Raw genomic sequence first — 16,125 nt, 5'->3', positions numbered from 1 at the left:
TAAATAACGACAAAACAAAAGAAATAAAGGTCAGAACGTGACAGCAATTGAGAAACGGCAAAATGGTAGGGTCCCAGGACCAGACAGGTTCTATAAGAATTCCATGGCCTGATCCTTGAGCCATTGCTTAATATGTTTGACCACTCATTTTCAAATGACTGCATCCCTCAAACACTGAGGGAAGCTAACGTATCACTTATTCTCAAAAAGGGAAAATGCCCAGAGTCTTGTTCATCATACAAACCTATTGCTCTTCTGAACGTGGATAGAAAATGGCTTTTTAAAATCCTTCCCACATGACTCGAGGACTTATTGCCAGTAATTGTGAAATGAGACCACACTGGCTTCATTAAGGACCGTAACTCATGTAATAATGTCAGGCGGCTTCTTAATGTAATTCAAGCCTACCAACCTGTGCTGTGGATGGTCTTGTGCTCTCCCAAGATGCTGAAAAAGCATTTGACCGTGTGGAGTGGTCCTACCTATTCTTTGCTCTAACTAAATTTGGTCTAGGTGACAACTTTATGAAATCCTCAGTCTACTGTCCTTACTAATGGGCTAAGGTCAAAAAGCTACACCACACACAGAGGTACCAGACAGAGATGTTCTTTGTCCCCTCTCCTATTTGCGCTCGCTATGGAGCAGAGTAACACCTGCTATACAGGGTCTGCTCATTGGTGACATTCATCATAAAATAAGTTTGTATGCTGATGATGTTTTGATATTCAAACTGAAAATTTGCATGGGAAATCTTTCCCGTTTTGTTTTGTTATTGCATTTTCTCACCTGTCCCTAAATGTATTTGCTGCTCGAGAGAAGTCGATGAAAGAGAACTTTACCAATGTCAAATAAGATTGAAGCATTCTATCGATGTGTGACATATTTTCTGGTGAGCAAGTGTTTATTTAGTCTACTAGGGCAACAAGTAATGACAGAAGAGAAGCTGCATGTATAGTATCTAATTATAGACAAGTTGACTTAACAAATCCAGAGTGGCACAGCAGTCTAAGGCACTGCATCTCAGGGCTAGAGGCGTCACTATACAGACCCTGGTTTGATTCCAGGCTGTATCACAACCGGCCGTGATTGGGAGTCCCATAGGGGGGCGCACAATTGGCCCAGGATCGTCCGGGTTAGGGTTTGGACGGGGTAGACCGTCATTGTAAATAAGAATTTGTTCTTAACTGACTTGCCTAGTTTATTAAAAGGTCAAATAAAAAATATAAATAAAACAAGCTTGTGAATATGTGAATAGGATGTCATTCCAGAACAGATTTGTTCCATGTGTTTTGTGAGGTTGTTATTTATTCTCAGTGTCAGGAGGCCAGAGAAGACGGTTTCTGATTAGGAACATTAGTTTATGGTGGTTTATGGTTTACGTGTTGTGTTAGAATGACGTAGCTGTCAAAAGACAATGGACTTATTTTTTGGGATTTGTGTGTATTGTCAGGTATTACTGCACTGTTGGAGCTAGGAACACAAGCACTTCGCTACAACCGTGATAACATCTGCACAAATGTGTACGCGGCCAATCACATTTGATTTAGTGGCTGATTATGTGTGTGTGTGTGTGTGTGTTTGTGTGTGTGTGTGTGTGTGTGTGCGGAGAGTTGCAATATTGTGTGGTCTATAGGGGCATATGCAGATGTGCATACGCATGCATGTACACACAAGCCCCTTCCACACACATACATACATTTGCATTGAAGTTTAGCAGTCGTTGTAGTTTCTCTGTGGTATTCCAGTGACAACTGCCTAATCTTTAAAGCCTGTAAGCTCATTAGACTTCTCCCAGGTTAGAAACAGTTACACACGTGTGTGTGTGTGTGTGTGTGTGTGTGTGTGTGTGTGTGTGTGTGTGTGTGTGTGTGTGTGTGTGTGTGTGTGTGTGTGTGTGTGTGTGTGTGTGTGTGTGTGTGTGTGTGTGTGTGTGTGTGTGTGTGTGTGTGTGTGTGCGCGCATGTGTGTCGTTGACCACATGGTTGACCCAGTCTTACTCAATATGCCGAGTCAGAGCCTGGAAGCCTCACCAATGAACCAACTCAATACCTGTGTGTGTCATTGTCTGTCTGTCCTGTCTGTCCCGTCTGTCCGTCTGTCCGTCTGTCTGTCTGTCCGTGTATTTACATGTATTTGTGTATATGTGCGTGTGTGGTTGTACATTCCTACATGCATGTCAAATCAATTCCAATCAAATTGCATTTGCCATTATTTTTCATAATTTGTATGTGTGTGTGCGTACGTGCCTGCATACATCCTATGTGTTTGACTGTGTGTGTGATACAGCTGTTCTAACAGTTTGTTCTAGTTTATCCCAGAACCCTGATTATGAAATGGTGTGTGTTACTGTATGTCCTAGTATTTAGCCAGCTAAAGAATCCTGGCTTTTGAAGCATTCTCAGGCTCCTGCTCTGTTCAACCAATGCTTAACATGGCTTACTGACCGAAAAACCAAGCCCTAGAAACTACTGTTCACTTAATGTTACTGTTCATGTTATTGCAAAGTATTTGTCACAAGTGTAGAGAGGAGTAGGCAGGAGGTAGTCGCAGGTTTAGAACTACTGAACTTATTAAAGCACTATATATCTAAAAGCGGGACAAAGCGGGTCTTCTGGAGGACGACGCGCTGAAGTATGGTGTGCGCTGTGTTCCATACCTCCTCGGCACACTGGAACCAATTATACACCGCATGAGTCTCGATCTGACTCCGGTGCCAGGCCCGGTACCTACCCAGTTCCTGATTTATCCTTTCCACCTGCCCATTTGATTGGGGACAATACCAGGAGGTGAGCCTGACCATGACACCTAGTCATTCCATGAAGGGCTTCCAGACATGGGAGGTGAACTGAGGATCACGGTCAGACACAATGTTCTCTGGGATCCCGTAGTGTCAGAAGACACCACAGTCTGCATGGCCGTAGGGAGACCAGGCGGAGGAATCAAACGACAGGCTTCGGAAAACTGGTCCACAACGACCAGGATGGTGATGTGCCCTTCTGAGGGGGGAAGGTCTGTGACATAGACCATGGAGAGATGGGATCAGGATCATTGTGGAACGGACAGCGGGTGGAGTTTTCCATAGGGAAGTTGTCTCCTGTGTCTTTCTCTGTGTGCAGGTGGAGCAAGGAAGTAAACCCGGATGTCCTGGGCTAAGGTGGGCCACCAGTACTTGGTGGAGAGACAGTTGATTGTATGGGCTATACCCGGGTGCCCCGACACAGGTGCTGCATGTTCCCAGGCGAGGAGATGGTCCTGCACATCCGAGGGCACGTAGATATTCCTCTCGGGACAGTGGACAGGTGAGGGCTCCATGACAGGACCCACAATGCGGGACAGGGGAATAATGGGTGTCAATTTCTCCCTCTGATCCTCTGTCTTGCACTCCGGACAACGCATCGGCCTTGACGTTCTTAGATCCCGACTGGTAGGAGAGGGTAAAGTCAAACCTGGAGAAGTATAGGGCTCACCTGGCCTGACGCGGGTTCAGCCTCTTCGCTGCTCGAATATACTCTAGGTTCCGGTGGTACGTCTTAACAAGGAATGGGTGTTGAACACCCTCCAGCCAGTTGCCACCAAGTTTTCCAGCGCCTTCTTGACAGCCAGCAACTCACGATCCCCCAGGTCGTAATTCCGCTCCGTAGGAGACAGCTTCCGTGAGTAGAAGGCGCATGGATAGAGTTTAGGCTGCGATCCAGTGCGTTGGGAGAGAATAGCCGCTACTCCAACCTCTGAGGTGTCCACCTCCACGATGAAGGGAAAAGATGGGTCAGGATGAGCCAGAACAGGTGAGTTTGTAAAATGTTCCTTGAGCGCACAGAAGGCTTCGTTGGCCTCCTCAGTCCAGCGCAGCTGTCTAGGACCTACCTATCAAGAGGGGGGTGAGAGGGGCCACCACTGTGCTGATACCCCTAATGAAGTGCCTGGAATAGTTGGCAAAACCTAGGAAGCTCTGCACCGCCTTTATGTTGGATGGAACAGGCCACGACCGTACTGCACTGACCCTCTGCTCTTCCATCTCCACTTCCACGATGGATATCTGATAGCCCAGAAAGGAGACCGCCTGCTGGAAGAATAGGCACTTCTCCGCCTTGGTGTATGACCTATCAGCCTATCCAAAACGGACCTGACATGAGAGACATGTTGCTCGCATGTAGTGGAGTAAACCAAGATGTTATCTATGTATACCACTATACAGCGACCCAACATGTCTCTAGACACCTCGTTAATGAAGGACTGAAACACTGAGGGTGCATTTGTCAGGCGTAGGGCATTAGCCTGTATTGGTAGTGCCCGGTGCTGGTGCTGGTGCTGAAGACCACCCTCTGTAGGGTGGTCGAAAACTGCACAGAATAGTTAGGTCAAGCACTCATAGGACTGCACTTCTGGAGCGCCCCTCTCCCAGACGGCATACACCCACTCCAGAGCCCAGGCTGTCAGCCCCGAGATCACCAAAGCCACCTTGGTGGATGTTGCTGATCAAGACCGGGTGATGTAGATCGTGGCTGGAACAACCTTGGGGGCTGAGAAGGTGGTGGTGGTGTAGCCTGCAACTGGCGTATGGTCCGGAGCACTTCTGTGAAATCAAACTGTCCACTTAGGAAGCAACACTGATTGACAATACATTTCACATGCTGTTGTGCAAATGGAATAGACAACGGGTGGAAATTATAGGCAATTAGCAAGACACCCCCAATAAAGGAGTGGTTCTGCAGGTGGCAACCACAGACCACTTCTCAGTTCCTATGCTTCCTGGCTGATGTTTAGGTCACTTTTGAATGCTGGCGGTGCTGTCACTCTAGTGGGAGCATGAGACGGAGTCTACAACCCACACAAGTGGCTCAGGTAGTGCAGCTCATCCAGGATGGTACATCAATGCGAGCTGTGGCAAGAAGGTTTGCTGTGTCTGTCAGCGTAGTGTCCAGAGCATGGAGGCACTACCAGGAGACAGGCCAGTACATCAGTAGACGTGGAGGAGGCCGTAGGAGGGCAACAACCCAGCAGCAGGACCGCTACCTCCGCCTTTGTGCAAGGAGGAGCAGGAGGAGCACTGCCAGAGCCCTGCAAAATGACCTCCAGCATGCCACAAATGTGCATGTGTCTGCTCAAACGGTCAGAAACAGACTCCATGAGGGTGGTATGAGGGCCCGACGTCCACAGGTGGGGGTTGTGCTTACAGCCCAACACCGTGCAGGATGTTTAGCATTTGCCAGAGAACCCCAAATTTGGCAAATTCGCCACTGGCGCCCTGTGCTCTTCACAGATGAAAGCAGGTTCACACTGAGCACATGACAGACGTGACAGAGTCTGGAGACGCCGTGGAGAACGTTCTGCTGCCTGTAACATCCTCCAGCATGACCGGTTTGGTGGTGGGTCAGTCATGGTGTGGGGTGGCATTTCTTTGGGGGGCCGCACAGCCCTCCATGTGCTCGCCAGAGGTAGCCTGACTGCCATTAGGTACCGAGATGATATCCTCAGACCCCTTGTGAGACCATATGCTGGTGCGGTTGGCCCTGGGTTCCTCCTAATGCTAGACAATGCTAGACCTCATGTGGCTGGAGTGTGTCAGCAGTTCCTGCAAGAGGAAGGCATTGACGCTATGGACTGGCCCGCCCGTTCCCCAGACCTGAATCCAATTGAGCACATCTGGGACATCATGTCTCGCTCCATCCACCAACGCCACGTTGCACCACAGACTGTCCAGGAGTTGGCGGATGCTTTAGTCCAGGTCTGGGAGGAGATCCCTCAGGAGACCATCCGCCACCTCATCAGGAGCATGCCCAGGCATTGTAGGGAGGTCATACAGGCACGTGGAGGCCACACACACACTACTGAGCCTCATTTGGACTTGTTTTAAGGACATTACATCAAAGTTGGATCAGCCTGTAGTGTGGTTTTCCACTTTAATTTTGAGTGTCACTCCAAATCCAGACCTCCATGGGTTGATAAATTTGATTTCCATTGATAATCTTTGTGTGATTTTGTTGTCAGCACATTCAACTATGTAAAGAAAAGTATTTCATAAGAATATTTAATTAATTCAGGTCTAGGATGTGTTATTTTAGTGTTCCCTTTATTTTTTTGAGCAGTGTATATGAACCCGAACCACAACAGAAAACATTTGATTTCACAGAAGTGTGATTGACTTGGAGTTACATTGTGTTATTTTAGTGTTCCCTTTATTTTTTTGAGCAGTGTATATCTAAAAGCAGGACGAAACCCTAAGTACATAATAATAAACCACTCAGGAAATAGTATAAAAGAAATAAAAGAAACATTTACAATGACCGACAAAGACTTCTTCTACTTCTATGAGGTTTAACGACGGTTGACATCCCAGTTGTTGCATTACCACCACCTACTGGACTGGAGTACAACTCCCTTATACTTTGCTTGAAAAATACCAATGTAATAAATAAACACCCTACCGTCTAATACTACACTCACTATTTTATAATTATAAATTATATAAAATCAAATTAACTCCACTAATTATATGTATTTATTCCCACCTCATGTCATCATCCTGAAAGGATGGGACATCACCACTGAACACACCCTGTTACTCTTCTGATGTAAAGTCTCCCAAAATGCCATTCTGCAGCTGCCGCCACAACCTCCATTCTGCGACATCCGTTCCAACCCTGCAGTACAGTTGATAACCATTACGATAAATGCTAAAAATCCAATCTTAATGAAAAGTATATCACTTTTTGGCCTGTCCCTCTGTACTGGTATATCTCTACTACTCTCACCACTCCTCCCCCTTAACCAATCTTCCTCTACTTTCTTCACTGCCTCAGTATATGACAAATTCTGCTCTACTCTAACCCTGGAAACCTCAACCTGCCCTTCTCGCACGAGACATTTCTGATCCTCAGCCCCATGTGCACCCCTACAATTAACACATACCACTACTTTCCCCAATGCTACACATTCCTTTGTCTCATGCCCTTCTGCACACTTCTCACACCTAGGAACCTCCCTCCTACACACTGCTGCCATATGCCCATAAGCTTGACACCTGTAACAACGTAATGTATTCAGCACATACGCTCATACAGGATGACTTATATATCCTAACTTCACTTTGTCGAGTAAGGACTCAACTTCAAAACTCAAAAGAACAGACAATGACTGTTCTGTTTCCCCACTCTCGCCACCCTGTCTCCGTCGCATCAAATGACGAGCATCACATACACCGGGAATCTTTCCCCTCAGCTGGTCAACGTTTATATCTACTGCTACCCCGGTTATCACTCCTTTCATTGGTGCTCTTTTCTTGAGAGCGAAACAATTCACTTTGCTTGCCCCAATTGGTTTTACTCTGAGCGCCTTCTCCCTTTGACCAACAGAAACACAAACAATTATCACTAGACCACTTCTGGTTACCCTCATCGATTCCACACTCAACTATTTTTTTTTCACCCACCACTGATCCACAAATGGATCACTTTTTCCATAAACTTCACTCCTACTGTCACAGACTCATCTTTTTCCTGATCCTCTGTTCATTCCTCGGTCTCCGAGAACTTCACCACACCTCCCACCTCCGAGACTTCACCCTCATGTACTTCCATTTCTCCTTCTGTCTTCAGCTCCATCTGCTTACACTTTCTACCATTCTTCTTCAACAAACCATCTCCCTTTGTTCCACCATTTTTATCCAACCCTCTTCTTCCCTCTCTCTCTTAGACCTCATCCCTCTCTATTTCCAAGTCAATGTCTCCTTCAGAAAATATTGCACTACTCCTTTTTTTAAATTTTATTATTTAACTAGGCAGGTCAGTTAAGAACAAATTCTTATTTTCAATGACAGCCTAGGAACAGTGGGTTAACTGCCTGTTCAAGGGCAGAACGACAGATTTGTACCTTGTCAGCTCGGGGATTTGAACTTGCAACCTTCCGGTTACTAGTCCAACGCTCTAACCACTAGGCTACCCTGCCAATCATCTTGTTCTCTCTTTCTCTAAGGACTCCATTTATACCACCTCGCTGGCTCCTTTGTTTTCGACATCACCAACAAAGACAAATGACAGAGGGAGTTTATATACAGTGATATAGGGGAGCACCAGGTTCGGCAGAAGCTAGAAGGCCGGCGATGCCAAACGCCTGAGCTGGGCAGGAGGGGGAGCCAAAGCGAAGGCTGGTGTGACAGTTTGAATGAACATGTAACTGCATGTTATTGAACATCAAGATTTGTATATTGTAGAGTAGTTTTTGGCTCAATGATAGCGTTTTGATCAGATTAAAATGCAAATTTTGCAAAACTTATTCAAAAGCACTCACTGTGACTGATATGGTATGGGTCACATCCAAAAGAAACAATATTCATTTAGTGCATTTCTGTTTTCTCCCCTTGTGCTAAATTAGTTTAAAGGGCAATTGCACTTCCTCCTTTGGCCTCATTTTAGATTTGGTTCATTAGGAAATGCTAACCATGACTGAATTCAAACGTGAGTTGGTTTTGGGGTGTGGTTTGATATGGGTGTCTCTTGTGTGTGCTCGCAGGTGGCAGAGTTAGCTAAATTATTTAGCCAATTAGCTTCAGCTAGCTGGTGTGCGACCGTGGCAAAGTTGGTTTGACTTTCGATAGCCTATCTCTGGGGCTAGTTAGGGAAATGAGACAACATTATGTAAATATTTTAAATGCTTTCAATATTTGTAAATGTGTAGTGGAAAAATAAAGACAGTGAACGATGATGAAGGCCAGTGATGAAGATGCATCGAGCGACTTGCTGGCGCCAAAGCCCAGAATGATGACAATCACAATTTATGGCATTGGTAGAATGACAGACCATCTTTGGCAATCTCAATGAAGAGACAGAAGTCCAAGGGTCACTGTAGCCAGGAGAGGTGAAGACTTATGAAACTTGAATTGACTAAATGAATGTTACTGTGTGAATTAAATTGTCATGTTTGGATTGTTTCAGGAGTTCATAAAGACCTATGAATTTTTATATATTTCATTGTACTGTAAGTGATATGGATTTATTGTTACATAAAAACTGTTGTTCTGTTCGTTGGACATAGTTCAAAGTGGAGCTATAATTTAGAACATGGTTATATCCAAGAATGTGCGTTTTGATTTCCTGTGTTCCTTGTTCTTCATGATGCTCTCTGCGTTTTTAACGGACCTCTGAGACTATCACAGCGCAGGTGCATTTATACGGAGACTTGATTACACACAGGTGGATTGTATTTATCATCATTAGTCATTTAGGTCAACATTGGATCATTCAGAGATCCTCACTGAACTTCTGGAGAGAGTTTGCTGCACTGAAAGTAAAGGGGCTGAATAATTTTGCACGCCCAATTTTTCAGTTTTTGATTTGTTAAAAAAGTTTGAAATATCCAATAAATGTCGTTCCACTTCATGATTGTGTCCCACTTGTTGTTGATTCTTCACAAAAAAATACAGTTTTATATCTTTATGTTTGAAGCCTGAAATGTGGCAAAAGGTCACAAAGTTCAAGGGGGCCGAATACTTTCGCAAGGCACGGTATATTAGGGGCATAGACCCTCTACACTAATTCTCTGTATTCCTCAGAGGAAGTGAATTTCCACTATTCTACATATGCATTTCAACAATTTATAGTTCGTTTAAGGTTTTTAAGTCCTTGAAATTCTGAGCTATAACATATTGTCCCATGTATATTGTGTAATTTATTTAATTTAGGTCCCTAACTAGCCCAATATGGATATCCAAAGATGATTTCCAAATTGATGATTTCTTGTGTGCTGCCAGCTGTGGGCAGGATAGAAACAAACCCAACCTTCATTTGTGTTGTGATGCAGTCACGACCAGAAGTCTTACAAAACAATGTTTTGGACGAGACTGACTTGATGACCAAAATTATCCTATTTCTACTTTGTTGTCAAATTTGACAGAATATAAACTCAGCAAAAAAATAAATGTTCCTTTTTTAGGACCCTGTCTTTCAAAGACAATTCATAAGAATCTAAATAACTTCACAGATCTTCATTGTAAAGGGTTTAAACACTGTTTCCCATGCTTGTTCAATGAACCATAAACAATTAATGAACATGCACTTGTGGAACGGTCGTTAAGACACTTACAGCTTACAGACGGTAGGCAATTAAGGGTCACAGTTATGAAAACTTAGGACACTAAAGAGGGCTTTCTACTGACTCTGAAAAACACCAAAAGAAAGATGCCCAGGGTCCCTGCTCATCTGCGTGAACGTGCTTTAGGCATGCTGCAAGGAGGCATGAGGACTGCAGATGTGGCCAGGGCAATAAATTGCAATGTTTACTGTGAGACGCCTAAGACAGTGCTACAGGGAGACAGGACGGACAGCTGATCATCCTCGCAGTGGCAGACCACGTGTAACAACACCTGCACAGGATCGGTACATCCGAACATCACACCTGCGGAACAGGTACAGGATGGCAACATCAACTGCTTGAATTACACCAGGGATGCACAATCCCTTCATCAGTGCGCAGACTGTCCGCAATAGGCTGAGAGAGGCTAGACTGAGGGCTTGTAGGCCTGTTGTAAGGCAGGTCCTCACCAGACATCACCGGCAACAACGTGGCCTATGGGCACAAACCCACCGTCATTGGACCAGACAGGACTGCGATTTTGTCTCACCGGGGGAGATGGTTGGATTCGCATTTATCATCGATGGAATGAGCGTTACACCGAGGCCTGTACTCTGGAGCGGGATCGAGGGGGAGGGTCCCTCATGGTCTGGGGTGGTGTGTCACAGCATCACCGGACTGAGCTTGTTGTCATTGCAGGCAATCTCAATGCTGTGCGTTACAGGGAAGACATCCTCCTCCCTCATGTGTTACCCTTCCTGCAGGCTCATCCTGACATGACCCTCCAGCATGACAATGCCACCAGTCATACTGCTCGTTCTGTGTGTGATTTCCTGCAAGACAGGAATGTCAGTGTTCTGCCATGGTCAGCGAAGAGCCCGGATCTCAATGCCATTGAGCACGTCTGGGACCTGTTGGATCGGAGGGTGAAATGTCCGGGAACTTGCAGGTTTCTTTTTTTGCTGAGTTTTTGTTTCTGACTCATATCGATACCACATAAGTTGTTTTTTAGGGTCAGTTGCTCTTTAACGTTGGCTTGACGACCTAAGATCAATAGATAATATTAGGCAATGCAGTTGGTAACTACCTGGTACCAAATGGTGTCTTGTAGTGGTGCTAGGTTTTAAATTAATCCCAAAGAAGTAATTCATAGGTTTTTACTGTGTAATTACCATTTTACCATGTCATTTATTGGTAAATACCTGGCATACCTGGATTGATGGTTTTCTAACCAAGCCTTCTTTCTGTTCTTTTGTCTCTTTTGTCTCTCTCTCTCACTCTGCAGTCATGGGATATTTTCTTCCGGAATGCCAACGCGGGGGCGCCACCAGGCGCAGCCTATCAGAGCCCTCCTCCTCTGGGTGGTGCTGCTCTGGGATTGGCTAACGCCCAGGCGATGGTCGGGGTGCAACCTAACGTGGAGAAGCTGGTGGAGGACCATCTGGCTGTACAGTCACTTGTACGAGCATACCAGGTACTGTACACACACACACACTGACACACTGAGTGTAATACCTGTGTTTAGGAGGTTCCTCTGAACACACACACACTTATGCACCTTATATTATACACACACACACACACACACTGAGTGTCATTGCACTGTATGTGTCTAGGTGCGGGGGCACCACATAGCCAAGCTGGACCCTCTGGACATCAGTGTTGTAGACTTTGATGAGGCCCCAGTAATGGTGGGCTTGAAAAAAGTTGGTGAGAAACGTGTGCCTCGCCTCGCTGCCGTGTGTGTGCCAACTCTGATTAAGCTACTCATTTTTTTAACCTTTCTGATTGATTGTCTTACTTTCTTCTTCCTCTGTTCTCCCTTTGTTTATTCTTTATCTTACTCTCTTTTTCCTCTTGCTTTCTGGATGTATTTTCGTCTTTCACCTCTTTTTGATTTTTCTTTCCTCCCCTCTGCTATCTTTTGTGGTTTCGTTTATTTTTCATATTTGAATTTGTCCCTTCCCTTCTTTCGAACTTGCCCCTTGCCCCCATGTAGATTCGGGGTCACCACGTGGCACAGCTGGACCCTCTGGGCATCATGGCTGCCATCGACCCAGGCCCTCCCCCCTCTGACATCATCACCTCCAATGACAAACTGGGTGAGGAGAGGAGGGGAAGGGTTGAGGGGTAATTGAGACTGACAGGTTTTAGGCCTTAAATATAGTCTGTCGCCACATACTGTATCTAACCCTAAACCACACCCCTATCCTCACCCTCCACATGGTTTAACCCACCTGTCACCAGCCTGTCACCCAACTATGTCATTTCCTTAGCGTGTACTATAACACACATGCTGCTTCTTCTAGTAGTATAGTAAACTATATATTTGTCTGTGCAAGTGTTGCATATGCCGCCATTTTGTTTCATTCATTCTCACTCACATTTAGGGCACAAAGTCAGATTGTCGCACTGTTAAACCATGGGATCTAGTTATGTCTCCAGTAGGGATGCACAATATATCGGTGAACATATCAGAATCAGCCGATATTAGCTAAAAATGGCCACATCGGTATCGGCCAGTCAAAGCTGTCGTGCATACCTATATCACGTAGGTAGATGACGTAATGACGCCCGGAAAAGTTTGCACTACACGTGCAACGCAGCATTCCTATCTGTCTGCTGTGTGGATCGAGCAGTCAACAAGTCGAGCAGTCATTTGAAAGAGTAAGAACATTTCAGTGAGACAACTCGAAGGCGAAATCCAATAATGCCAAGATAATGGGATTCATTGCCCTTGCTTTAGCCTGGTACCTAGTTAGCTTTAGCTTGGTACCTAGCTAGCTTTAGCCTGGTACCTAGCTAGCTTTAGCTTGGTATCTAGCTAGCTTTCATCACTGTTAATGTCATACTTTTATTTTGAAGGCTAACCGCAAATTCCACTATTGTGGCTTATCCTTATTGTGGCTAGCTTTACATAGATGGGTCCGACCACCATTAATCAAATAAGAACTGTCTTATAAATTAGGGTTATTTTAGATGATGACACCTAGCTATATAGTTAGCTAGGTAACTATAGCTACTGAAACAGATTATGTCGTTTTGCTATGTTTTTGGGAAAGAACATTGTTTGCATCAATGAGCCAGCTAGCTTTTTTTATGACCAGCACCGTAGATGCGCAAGACAACTTTACCAGCATCATAACATACGTATCGATAAATCGTTGTGACATATGAAATACGAGTGATAGTGTAATCAATGTGTATTAACTATGTAAAACATTTATGAACGCGTTGAATTATTATGTGAGGTGCAGTCATATTCAGGTCCTAATTGGTCAACAAGCTTATTTGACACGGCACCAAAACGACATTCTATAGTATGAAAAACCCTGGTTGAGAATGAAACGACTGAACAAATGAACAATGAAACAGCACAGCAAGTAAGTGAAAGAAATAGGTTTTGATTATGTTTTACTGGTAATGGGGACATGCCAACAAAATAACTATGTGTGTGTGTGTGTGTGTGTGTGTGTGTGTGTGTGTGTGTGTGTGTGTGTGTGTGTGTGTGTGTGTGTGTGTGTGTGTGTGTGTGTGTATGTGTGTGTGTGTAAAACCTTTATTTACCTAGGCAAGTCAGTTAAGAACAAATTCTTATTTACAATGACAGCCTACCCCGACCAAACCCGGACGATGCTGGGCCAATTGTGCGCCGCCCTATGGGACTCCCAATCACGGCAGGATGTGATACAGCCTGGATTCGAACCAGGGACTGTAGTGACGCATCTTGCACTGAGATGCAGTGCCTTAGACCGCTGCGTCCATGTGTGTGTGTTAACTATTTAACTGTACTAGAATGCTTAAAACGCAGCTAAAATTTTAAATATCGGTTATCGGTACCGGTATCAGGTTTTTTTGGCAAGGAAAATATCTGATATCGTTATCGGCCAAAAATGTCATATCGGTGCATCACTAGCTTCCAGGCATACTGTTATCTAATCCCCCCTTCCTCCTGCCTGGGTAATCTCTAGGTTATGATCAGAAAATGGTCACTGAGAGTGTGTGTGCATGTGTGAGTGCATATGCGTGTGTGTGTGTACTGAAAGGGTTACATAGTTTAAAAAAATGTGATGACATGGAATTTACAGTTGGCCTATTAGAAAAAAGGGTTCCAAAAGGGTTCTTTAACCGTCCATAGGATAACTCATTTTAGATCTCTTTTGGGTTCCATGTAGAACCCTCTGTGTAATGGGTTCTACATGAATCTCAACAGGGTTCTACCTGGAACGGAAAAGGGTTCTTCAAAGGCTTATCCTTTGGTTCTGCGTGACTCAAACTGGTATTGTTGAGCTTCAGTAGTGTGTCTGACTGGCTGACTGACTGGCTGTCACTTTTAGCTGATGTCAACAGGGCAATATCCGGGTTTGTGTGTGGGTTTGAGAGACATCTGTGGGTGTGCACCAGAATATGTGTGTGTGTTTGTGTTCGTGTGTGTGTGTCACCAACCTCTTTGTGTGTACGTTCCACTAACCCATATGTGTGTGTCTTTCTCTGTGTCCCCCAGACCTCTCTGGGTATAAAGAGCGCCTGTATGATCTTACTGCTGAAGGTATGGACACAGCCCCTAGACTACAATATACAGGATCCTCTACTTCCTTTTTAGCTCTGCTACAGCTCTGCTGCTGCTGCGGCCTGGTTCCAAATCCATACCATGGCCCTGTCTCTATGTACTTGCCCCTAAGACTACGCTCTCAGATGGAGAAGCAAGGGCCTAGGGATCAGGTCACAGTATTGGTTTTGGAACTGGACCTAAGGATTTCTCTGTAGCTTTCAGGTGATATTTCCCAAGTCCCACTGATGAGTGATGATCGTTCCCTAGTTTTTATCTCTTCTTTTATCTCTGGGTTGCTCTGTGTGCAGTTTATTGTCGAAGTAAAGTAGTCCCAAGTTTCTTTTCCTGAAGTAATCACGATTAATAGTATTGGGCCAATAGTCGAAAGGTTGCTGGTTCGAATCTCTAAGCCGGCTAGGTGAAAAATCTGTCCATGTGCCCTTGAGTAAGGCACGAAACCCTAATTGCTCCTTGAAGTTGCTTTGGATTAGAGTGTCTGCTAAATGACTCAAATGTGAATGTGTGTCCTCAGGGTCAGTGAGAAGGTTGTGTCGACATGTCTCTCCGGCTGCCTCAACTCTTTCACTTGATTAGATTTCATCTGCTTGGCTGGATTCCCACCAGTCTCTAGTAAAACAAGTGACAGAGTGTTAGAGAATACTGCCTTGTTGAATTTTTATTAACACAAGGTCATATTAGGGAATAGTGTGTGCGTGTGTGTGTGTGTGTGAGTGCGCTGGGTGATTGTGTGTGTTTTATTAGGTCAAATCCTGTTAAGTAACCCAGTGAGCTGGCTGACTGAACCTGAACCTCAGAACCAGTTGCGCCTCGCCAACCTGTTGCTGGCACACGCACACATACTGTTTGGCCCTAGGGGGAGCCCAGCTGGGGGGTGAGAGAGAAAGAGACTGAGCATTACTGTGTACACGTGCACATGTGTGTCTGAGGACATTCTGTGCTGTGCCGAGTCAATCCATCGAGGTTTGGACTAGGAAATCACACACACGCACCTACACGCTATAAGATTCCTTCTGTAATAAAAAGTGTATTTACACGTATTGGCTAAAAGTATAGACTTTGACCTATAGTCGTTCTGTCAAAGTAACTGTCCAGTGAAAATATATCTTCTACAAAATAATATGCTGTTAACTCATAAATAAATAAAAACATTTCAAAAACTCCACCTCAAACTTGTATCTCAAACAAACCGTTTCAAAAATACCTGCTATTTCCTAATAGAACATGCTGTCATGTTGGCTCATTGGCTGAGCTGGCCAATCAGCAGTCTACTCGCATCAATATGTTTAATGGCGTGTATATGCCTACACCATTCTGTTGTTAGGGTTACGCAGTTCGCCCACACCATTCAAACACCTAAATGCTGCTTTTGGATGGAAAACTATTTCAATCATATTGTAAATAACCATAGGTAATATGTTATAGAAATCTGGAAACACTGGACAGTTACATAAACATAAGAGAAACAGCTGTTTAGATCATCAGTGCAG

At 44.8% G+C, this 16,125-nt stretch overlaps 1 protein-coding gene across 4 annotated transcripts in view; it reads left to right on the top strand.

Moving 5' to 3' along the window:
- Positions 1–16,125, top strand: part of LOC135544699 (2-oxoglutarate dehydrogenase complex component E1-like) — a 57,064-nt gene that overhangs the window by 10,332 nt on the left and 30,607 nt on the right. The window contains exons 3-5 of one of the 4 annotated variants that reach the window (XM_064972530.1): positions 11,351–11,539; positions 12,065–12,167; positions 14,570–14,614. In XM_064972530.1, the coding sequence (XP_064828602.1) occupies positions 11,351–11,539; positions 12,065–12,167; positions 14,570–14,614 (337 nt within the window). Of the gene's footprint in view, positions 1–11,350; positions 11,540–11,681; positions 11,776–12,064; positions 12,168–14,569; positions 14,615–16,125 lie in introns of those variants that run through there. The other 3 variants (XM_064972534.1, XM_064972531.1, XM_064972533.1) reach the window with 3 other exon arrangements.

Source organism: Oncorhynchus masou, chromosome 8, assembly GCF_036934945.1.
Source record: "Oncorhynchus masou masou isolate Uvic2021 chromosome 8, UVic_Omas_1.1, whole genome shotgun sequence".
Classification (NCBI taxonomy): Eukaryota; Metazoa; Chordata; class Actinopteri; order Salmoniformes; family Salmonidae; genus Oncorhynchus; species Oncorhynchus masou.
This window is presented reverse-complemented; position numbering and strand designations above follow the sequence as displayed.